This window comes from Molothrus ater, chromosome 24 (genome assembly GCF_012460135.2).
Source record: "Molothrus ater isolate BHLD 08-10-18 breed brown headed cowbird chromosome 24, BPBGC_Mater_1.1, whole genome shotgun sequence".
Lineage (NCBI taxonomy): Eukaryota > Metazoa > Chordata > Aves > Passeriformes > Icteridae > Molothrus > Molothrus ater.
In genome coordinates this window covers 3340021-3350053 of record NC_050501.2, presented here as the reverse complement: position 1 = coordinate 3350053, position 10033 = coordinate 3340021, and the positions used below count along the sequence as shown (strand labels likewise).

The 10033-nt window shown below is 51.4% G+C and overlaps 1 protein-coding gene across 1 annotated transcript; it reads right to left on the bottom strand.

Moving 5' to 3' along the window:
* Positions 1 to 3212: 3212 nt before the first annotated feature.
* Positions 3213 to 9817, bottom strand: SF3A3 (splicing factor 3a subunit 3). The gene is made up of 17 exons (XM_036397224.2): positions 9673 to 9817; positions 9543 to 9590; positions 9341 to 9393; positions 8802 to 8907; positions 8328 to 8400; positions 7892 to 7983; positions 7684 to 7766; positions 7206 to 7344; positions 6816 to 6884; positions 6289 to 6356; positions 5842 to 5949; positions 5576 to 5645; positions 4974 to 5138; positions 4751 to 4861; positions 4195 to 4285; positions 3828 to 3883; positions 3213 to 3491 (listed from the first exon to the last, which is right to left on the bottom strand). Exons 1-17 carry the CDS (start codon positions 9766 to 9768, stop codon positions 3414 to 3416), a joined length of 1506 nt encoding a protein of 501 aa, XP_036253117.1. The 5' UTR covers positions 9769 to 9817; the 3' UTR covers positions 3213 to 3413.
* Between the last annotated feature and the right edge of the window lie 216 nt (positions 9818 to 10033).

Genomic DNA, 10033 nt, shown 5'->3' with positions numbered 1-10033 from the left:
AGATGCTCCCATGGCCCTCCTGTGACCAGCCAGCCAGGCAAGTGACACTGTCCATAGGACTAAAACAGCCCAGCAATACCCCTCCTTCCATTCCTGGCCTTACCATTGTCTCCTCTGCTCCCTTCATAGAGGTGTTGGTGGCCACCAGAGAGGCGTTGTTGGTGGTGGTGGCCACCACCGTGGCATTGCTGGTGACCACCACCACTGAGCTGTTCCTGGTGGCTGCCGAGGCCTCCTTGGTAGTTGCCACCACCACCATGGCATTCTTGGTGGCTGATGAGGTGTTCTTGGTGGCCATGGTCACCACTGAGGCTGTTCTTGGTGGCTGCCAAGTCCTCCCTGGTAGTTGCCACCACCATCACAGCATTCTTGGTGGCTGCTGAAGTGCCTGAAGTGCCCTTGGTGGCCGCTGAGGTGCCCTTGGTGGCCATGGCCACCACTGAGCTGTTCTTGGTGGTTGCCAGTGCATTCTTGGTGGCCCTGACTACCACCAAGTTGTTCTTGGTGGCCATCAAGGCCTCCTTGGTAGTCACCACCACCATGGCATTCCTGGTGGCTGCTGAGGTGTCCTTGGTGGCTATAGTCACCACTGAGGTGTCCTTGGTTGCTGCCAATGCATTCTTGGTGGCCATAGAGGTGTTGGCAGTGGCCACCACCATGGCATTCTTGGTGGTGGCCACCACCATGGCATTCTTGGTGACGGCCACCACTGCAGCCTTCTGGGTGGCCACTGAGGTGTTCTTGGTGGTCACAGCCACCAACGAGGCCTTCTTGGTGGTCACTGCTCCTACCAAGGCCTTCTTGGTGGTCACTGCTCCTACCAAGGCCTTCTTGGTGGCTGCTGAGGTGTCCTTGGTGGCCATCACCATGGTGTTGGCACCTGTGCTGTGCCCTGAAAAACAAAAAGCTCCTGCTTGGTGAAGGAGACACCAAGGAAGGAACAACGTGCTCAGCAAGCCCTGTGTCCCTTCCTGAGCCATGGCATGGTCCAGAGGGACCTGTGGGAGGAGAAATGGCAATCAGTCACAGGATGTCCCCAACAGGGTCCACTTGCAGCCACCAAGTGGGCAGCCCAAGAAGCAGGTCAGGGCCAGCAGCCACCACAGCAGCCCTGTGTGGATGTCACAACAGCCTCTCCCTCCCACTTCCAGCCAGGTTGCCTGGGAAGAACAGGTTTTATGGGGGCTAAACCATGAGGGAAGGTTCCTCACCCGTCCTGCAGCTCTGTCCCACAGAGCACAGCCTGGAGAGGACAGGCACAAAGCCCCTGGTGCACCCCTCTGCCTTTGCCCCACTCCCTGCAGCACCCCAGATTTCCCTTTGGGTACAGAACTCACCTGCTGTGGCAGGAGAGTCCTGCAGACAGAGTTGCAGAGCCAAGATGCAGAGCAGGAGGCCTGGAATGGAGTGGGAATGCCTGAGAGCACCACACCTGCTGTCTGCCTTACCCACCCAGCAGCACAGGCAGCTCATCCTTCAGCAGATAAGCAGGGATGCTCCTCCACCTCCCCAAAGCCCCAGGTGACCTCAGGGAGGCCTCTGGCACAGCCCCCAACAGCTGGAGCAGAGATGGAGCCAGGATGGAGGATGGGGGACAGACAGACAGACAGACAGGCACTGCTCCCTGTGCTGCACCACAGCCCCCTTACCTCGAGTGGGGGGCACGAGCCATCGGTGTCCAGCCATCCTCATCCTCCAGCAGCTGCACCCAGACCTGGCAGGGGGAGAGGGGTCAGAGCTCACCTGAGTGCAGGGGGGACCCCCCAGGAGAGCTCTGTGCTGTCCCTGCAGTGCTCAGCCCCTCCTGGGAGGCTCCCCAATCCACTGCGGCTGCTGACGGGATCAGGAGCCTCGGGGAGCTCTGTGTGTGCTGTTGGTGTGGCAACAGCTCCCTGGGGCTCACAGCCCTGCAGGCAGCTGCCAGCAGCAGGGCTCAGGGTGACACAGGGGAAAGTGCCACCACGCAGCAGTTCGAGTGAAGATGTCACCTGGCTCTCCATCCTCTATTTGCATTCCAAATGTTGAGCTGTTTTGCTAAGGCAATGGTGGAGGTGTGACCCCAAACAGGCTCCAAAGCCAAATTCTCCAAGGAGCATGGTAATAGTCCCCTCCTGTTTTATGATTTAGGCTGAGTCACCATTCCCCCAGGACCTACCTGGAGGAGCTGAAGCTCATTCAGAGACCTCCAAGGCTTCAGAGTGACAGAAAGAGCCAGCTGGCACCTCACCCTGCAAACCAGCCCAGAACAGCTCTGGAATCCACACCGAGCCCAGGGCAGGCAACACAAGGAACAACAAGAAGGATGAGCCTGACACAGCCTCATCCCAGAACCTTCCCCCCAGGCAGGGAAAGAGCCCACAGCACTGACTCACCTGTCTGCTGCTCCTGAAGCCCCAGCACAGCTGCAGGCACTGCCAGCACTGGAGAACCTCTGAGCAGCTGCTGTGGCACAGCCCCACCCCTGCCAGCCTGCCCCCAGGGAAGGGTCACATGCAGCTCCACAGGGGCAGAGACAAACCTGCACAGCAGTGGGGAAAGGGCTCGTGAGGTGGACATGTCACACAAAGGGCTTGTGAGGCTGGACATGTCACACAAGCCACCTCTGCACTCACAGGGGACTGGGGGACACAAGTGCCACTGCCACACCTGATGTGTGTGAGTGGCCTCTGCACAGTGGAGCTGCAATTCTTGAGGCATCATGGGGTAGGTACAGACACCTCCAAGTGTGACACCACGGGCCAAGGATGCTCCTGAAGCCACAACAGGCACCTCTGAACACAGTCCCTGTTCCCATCTCCATCCTCCTGCACCACAGATGGATCTGCACACAAATGACCTACCAGGTCATTCAAGCCAACAGCAGTGCCACAGAAATCACCCAGAGCCAATCTTGAAGCTCAGTTGACAGTTCTCTGAAAAAAACAATGGCCAAAGCTCCCCAGGGAGACAAACCCAAGGTAAAAACAGTTCTGTAAGCCAGGTGAGCTTGTTTTTTAAAGAAGACCACAAGTTCACACCAAGATCTAGAAATAGGACCAGTACCTGTCAGCACACAGTGTCCATGTGCTTCAGAGTCAACCTCATCATGAACATTTCCAGCAGAGTGGAAATGAGAGAAGGAATTTTCTGACAGCCGTGTAAAAAGCATTTTAAACACACTGTAATCAAAACTCTTCCTTCCAGTATACGAAAGAAGACAAGACTCTCAGCACTTCCTAAATTACAATGACTTTATTTTTCAAGGTATTTTTTAATATAAAACAATGTCACAAGTCTAAGGGGCTTACTAGAAAGTGACTCTATAAAGTATTTTTGAAATCTATATTCATGCACATACAAAATGCAGACAATGAAGAAGTCAAAGCTGCTGCCAGATCCACTCTAGAGATGTGGGATCCTTCACCTGGAGACAGCTACAGCAGCCCTTGGCGCTTCAGGTCTTCGTAGGTCTTTTTATTCACCACATTCCCACTGGAATCCTCATATTCCTCCTGGAACAGAACCAACAGTTTAGAGACAGCACTCACATCTTAGCTCCAAGAGCAGCCACTGAACATCATGAGCAGCCTGCCAGAACTTCTGTGCAGGAAGGCAGGCAGTGGATCTGCCAGCAGGTGCTGGGAGAAGAGCTCAGCCAGGGCCAGAGTCATTAGAGGTTGTACTACAGATTTTACTTCCCACTTTTGCCCTGCACCCTGTTGAAAAATGGCTTTGGAACAGAAGTTTAGGAAAAGGCACCAGTGTAAGTGAGGACACTGCTCACACCCAGGAACAAGGGGTTCACATGGACACAGGAGGGGAGACACTGAATGCTCCTCACTGCTCACCTCTGTATCAGGCTGCCACCTCTCTGAAGCCTTCTGCTGTTTCAGCTTTGCCCACACTGCAAACACAAAGTCAAACAGGATCTGTCACTTCCCTCGAGATACTGGTTTCTAAATAATATACACTCGAGCTTTTTTCCCTCCCTTTTAAATCCAGAAATGTATCTAACATCCATTACAAAGGATGGATGTTATCATCCATCATTCCACTGTACTATCATTCCACTGTGCTTACTGAAAGGCACTGGGCTGCAGCAAACAAAAACCCCAATGGATTTTTGGGATGGGACATGAGACCAAGGTCCAAAGCCACTCCTTCAGAAAAGGTGGTGCTCTTTAACATGTTCCCTACCCTGCCATCACTACTTACACGAGACTGCATCCTCAATCTGTGTGACATTGGCAAAGTGTGCTGTGTTGGGAATGCCCAGGCACCGCATCCCGTGGGCATGTCTCCACTCCTGGGGGAAGGGATGAGATCAGTGTGAGAGGCAACACCACAAGACATCTGAACAGGGTGCAAGACATGCTAGCACAGTACAAATCCACCAGTCTTCTTTAAAAACGTTATTTTCTTGTCCTGCCGACAGTAACACCACACCAGCCATCAAGAGCCACAGTGCACCCATCAGACCTGAGCACTGGCTGTTCAAATGGGCAGGGATGGCAGCAAAAGTGATCTCTGTATGCCTAACACCATCTCTGGGTCCTGTTGCATGGCCCTGCAGCAGACCCACATGGCAAAAATGCTGCTCAGGGACCCCAAGGACTCAGCAGTGACTCATTACAATGACTGAATGAATGAATGAATGAATGAATGAATGAATGAATGAATGAATGAATGAATGAATGAATGAATGAATGAATGAATGAATGAATGAATGAATGAATGCAGCAGGACTGTTCCTGCAGTGGGTGTCACTTACTGCAAAGTGCCTCTGGAAAGCCTTGGGCCCTCGGTAGGTGTAGTTACCACAAATCTCACAGTTGTAGTTGATGTTCAGACCATGGAGTTTATACAGCCAGTATGGGATGGGCTGGAGCAAGGAGACAGCAGGATTAGGTCACATGGCAAAGAAACTCAAACAGAGAAGCAGCGTGGAGTCAGTGACCTGTCCCACTTCTCCAGGCCTGCTAAGTCTCAGTTACCTTCCCATCCCAACCAAGAGGCAGATTTTTAGGGTTATAAATGATTTCATTTTCTTCATCTTCACTCTCACTCTCACTGATCTGCTCTTCCTCCTCCTCCTCCCTCTCCTCCCCTGTCCGTGCCTGCTTGCGCTGCACGTTCTCGTGGGTGAGGTGTCTTTGCTCCTGGAGGGAGAGAAAGGAAGGGATTGTCCACACACCATAGCAGCAAAGTCAGGCAAAAAGTCACTCTTGTAGCCAAAACCTCCCTCAGTGCACAGAGGGAGGAAACAGAAGACCAATGTGAAGCAGAGAACTCCCCCCTTAGAGAGCCAAACAGTTTTTAGTACCCTGACATTTCCTATTTGTAAAGAATGAAACCTTGTATCACCTATTAGCACCTCCAATGTTACCACAGCAGCAGCCATCCCCCTGAAAACAATCCCCCAAAACTGAAAGCAAGGAGCAAGGCAGATCAAAGTAAAGGTTTGCAGTGCTGTATGACTTATGCACAAAACAGATGTGGTGCAGCACACTGATGTGATGCTACCTATGAAAGCACTAGGACAACATTCCAGTCACTATCTGACAGCTCTGAAATAAAAACAAAATAAAATCCTTACCCCAAGAACTTCCACATACTCATAAATCTGAGCTTCAAGGAAAGCTAGATCTTTATTTCTTTCAGTGTCTCTGAAAGAGATGAGGTATCTTCATTAAACACAAGTTCAGCTCTGGTACCTTCTGTTTGGTTCAGCACTATTTGGTTCGACATGAAAAGCTTTTAACACTCCAGAATCTCTAACTATACAGGAGTGGTGATTATAGAACACTCCTCATCCAAGAGAAGAGAACATTGCCAGCCTCAGAATGACCTCTGAGAACTCACCTTTTGCTTCCTTTTGTCTTTGGATTCTTAGCAAACAAGGAAGGATCAAGTGCTTCCAGGGATTTGCCTTTAGTGCTAAAGAGCCTCTGAGCACGCTCCTCCAGAGTCCTGCAGAGAAGCAGGGAAAGAATGAGTCCAGACTGCAGTTTTACATTTCCTGAGAACTGTCTGAATTCATGCAATAAAAATCCAAATGTAGCCTTTAGGAAACCATGAGATTCCTTTTATCTTTGTCTTCCTTCCTCAAGTCAAAGTTTACTGTACCAGAGACTGTACAGGAGCAGCTCAGAGCAGCAAATCCCGCTGCTTGGTTCTTAATGTTTTATCTTTCAAACATCTCTAAGGTAATTCTAGTACAACAGAGATAACCACACAAGTATCCTAGACAGAAATGTGACACAGGAACACCTCAGAAACTGAAAGGAACTCTACAAAATTGCACCTTACCCACCACACTTCAGCCCCAGAGCCAGCAAAGCTGATTTTAACCTGTCCAATCCCAGGGAGGCCAATTCCTGTTCAATTAAATAAACCACAGTAAGAGACAAGCTGTTCAACACATACAATATGGATATAGCCCACTTTAGCTTATTATATATAGCTAAATATAGCTATTAAATATAGCTTATTAAATATGGCTAAATAGAGCTATTAAATATAGCTTATTAAATATAGCTAAATAGAGCTATTAGCTTATTAATGAAGAAAAAACCCTGATGAATAGTATTTAAGAAAGGACTGTCAACACTGTACCCCTACTCCCAGGAAAACGAGCAATGTGACAAAATCTAACCAGATCTTTCAAGTTACACCCCACAATGGGAGAAATCACATCATCAGCACCATCAAAGTTTTACCCAGGAAGCACAGAGCCAAGGACAAAAACACAGCTCTAAAAGTACACAAAAAACCCAAATTACTGAACTTCCACCTGCTCAAAATGTGTCAGTAAGTGCAGAGCACTGGAAAATTACCTCCCAGGAGGAGAAGGCCGAGAGGTCCAGGTGGGCACCAGCATGGGTGAGGGCACTGCTGGTCTCTTTCTGCCAAAAAAAAAACCACATGCAAGAGCTGCACAACAAACTACAACACTTCTGGCCATAGAACATTTTAATCTCAAGAAAAGCAGTTTATTTCACAGAGAAAGATCCTCTTACTAAACTGAAAATGGAGCAATATTAAAGATGCAAGAGAAATCAATCTGAAACAATGCTCGTTTTAAACCAGTTAGGCTGGGGTTCAAATTCAGGCCAGTATGAATTTACACACAGAGCTGCAGCCCTCACTGTCATGGTCAGCCCAGCACAAATGACTCCCACAACCCCCTCCCAAGCACAGAACATCAGCCAGGCCCAGGTGCTCACCGGCCAGCCCGGGAATGTGCCGTTCTCCCACTTCTTCTCAAACTCCGTCTGAATTTTCCCAAAAAGTTCATTCTGGTCCAGTAATGGCTTCACTCGATCTGTGTAATCCTGCAGGTACTCAAGGAGCATTTCCAGGTACCTGGCAGGGGAATCAGGAGCACAGGTAATTCACTGTCACCCTCTCACCACATCTTTGGACAGGCACCACCCTTCAGTGCTGCAGAGGGACGTGACCAAGGTCAGGGCAGTTTTCCACACAGGATTTTCTTGACAAAACAGTTCCAAGGGTATATTAAAGCTCTTCCTCTGAGCTGAGTGTGGCTCTCCACATCTCTGCTGCACTGCAAGTTTGCTTGGGGCTCAGACACATGATTGAGCTCAGGAACTCAATTTATGTGAGTTAAGTTTGACTGTTAATGATAATCTCTGGACACTTCAGAAGCAAATTCCTTCTCACCAGGCAGGCAAACAGGCTCACCTCTTATATTCAGCATTTTTCCTCTCCTTGGGAATATCGAAGAGTTGGTCAAATGTGGATAAGTAAGTGATATAATCCAATTTCTAAGAACAGGAAGTCTGAGTCAGAGTTCATACACAGCCAAATTAACATCCAGCTCCCAGAAAAGAGGAGCCCCAGCCTGTGCAGGGCCTGGAGATCCCTGGGCCCACACACAGCAGCCACTCACCTCTGATGATTTCAGGTTAATGTACTTGAGGTAACAATCATGCAAATCCAAGTATCGTCCATACCCTTCCTCATCTGTGAACTCCACCAGATCTGAAGGAAAGATCATGAAAAGCTTTATTATGAGCTTATTTTTCCCTACTTATTATACAACTGTTTTTGAACTGGAAAAGGATCAGCTGTGAAGTCATTTATTCTTAAGGAAGGGGCTACAATGCCTCTGACACTCATTGAGCAGCCCCAGCTGCAAGCACCAGAACATTCCTCAGGAACAGCAGCCTCACTGGGGAACATTCCATAAACTGCAGTTCAGAAGCATTTAGACAGGAGAATTTTCAGAATTCGTTTAGTGAAAGGGAGGTGAGGCCCTGAAACACACAAACCAGATCAACCAACCTATTAAATAATGCCAGAGCTGGAGCAAACTACAAACTTACTCTGAGCTTCTTCACTGGGGTTGTCTCTGGCCTTCAGCAGCTCCTCAAACTCCACTGACATAGGAACACAGATCTGCAAGGCACACAGTGATTTACTTCAGCTCCTGTCCCAGAATAACTAATATAAAATCACACAAGATGGCAAATAATGAAAATGCAAACAGAAAAGAGACTCAAAGCTTTGTCAGCTTTGTCACCTTTCTTTCTGCACAAAGGCAAAAGTGTGGCTTTAGCCAACACGAGAAAGGTGAGATCTGATCCCAGCTCAGCTGAACATCCCTGTTCTAGCAGGGAACAGGGTGAGTGTCCTGCACTGCTCCCTCACATGCTCCTGCCCCTGAGCAGCTATGCTCAGTGTTCTCAGTACTTGTGTGTAAATGCAATAAACTGGGGAAACAAAAGCTCTGTTTCTTGTAGGGATGAGACCCAACAGAGCACATCTCACCTGTTCCTATGGACCAGGTATCAACTCACCTCATTTGGGTGCTTCCGGTGAAATTCCTTAATTTGCTTCAGTCTGTTGTAAAACTCTGCAAATTCATTGGGCCCGGATATGGCACTGAGTTCTTCCTTACGCAGGCTGTGAGTTCATGGACAGCAACAGATTGAAGGAAAGGGAAGGGAAGGGAAGGGAAGGGAAGGGAAGGGAAGGGAAGGGAAGGGAAGGGAAGGGTGACACTGACACAGCCTTAGTCCAGGTCTGTGCTGCAGTGTTTGACTGCAAACCTTCCAGCCATGGGGACCTCCCAGCCCAGCGGGCTCAGGGCAACATCCCCCTGCACAGGCTGCAGCCCCTGACAAACCCCCAGAGCAGCCAGGGCCTCCCCACGACACAACACAACACAACACAACAAAACGTGTCCATCCAGCACGGATGCTTCCCGTGTGCCCTCCGGTCCTGCCCTGCATTTAGTCGCCACATCTCCATTCGCGTGTCACCCTCGAGACACTCACACTGACTTCAAACAGCAGGACACGCTCAGGCACACGAGGCACACCCCGGGCACACTCACCCGTCCTTGTCGTCGTACAGGTCCCGCAGGTTGCCGCTCACCTCCATGTACCTCTGCGGAACAAAGGAGAGGCCCGAGCGCCGCCGAGCCCGTTACCGGGACAGGCCCCGCTGGCTCCAGGCAGCCCGGCCCGCCTCGCCCGCGGCCCCAGCCCCGCTCCCGGCTCCAGCCCCGCTCCCGGCCCCAGCCCCGGAGCACTCACGTCCTGCATAGCCCGGGTGCGATGGTCCGAGTTGATCTGGTCACGGAGCTGCGGGCAGAGCAGAGCAGAGCAGAGCGGTGAGCGCGGGCCCCGGCGGCGCCTCCCGCCCCCCTCAAGGCCCCGGGCGCACCGTGGACTTCTTGGTGAGCATCTCCTTCACCATCACGTCCATGAGCCGCTCCCGCTCCTCATGGTACCGCCGCTGCTGCTCCAGGATCGTCTCCATCCCGCGCACGGCTCCCGCTACCGCCGGAAGGCCCCGGTGAGGCCCCGGTGTATGCGCGGGCAGGTTCCGGTTCCGGGGCGCGGCGCGGTGCCCCCGGCCGGCCGGCAGGAGGCGGCTGCGGCCCGGCCGGGCCCCTCACAGCGCGGGGCCGCGTCCGAGAGCCGTGTGCGAGAGCGGTGTGCGAGAGCGGTGTGCGAGAGCGGTGTGCGAGAGCGGTGTGCGAGCACGGAGCGGTGTCGGACCGCGGTGTCCGAGGGAGGCCCGC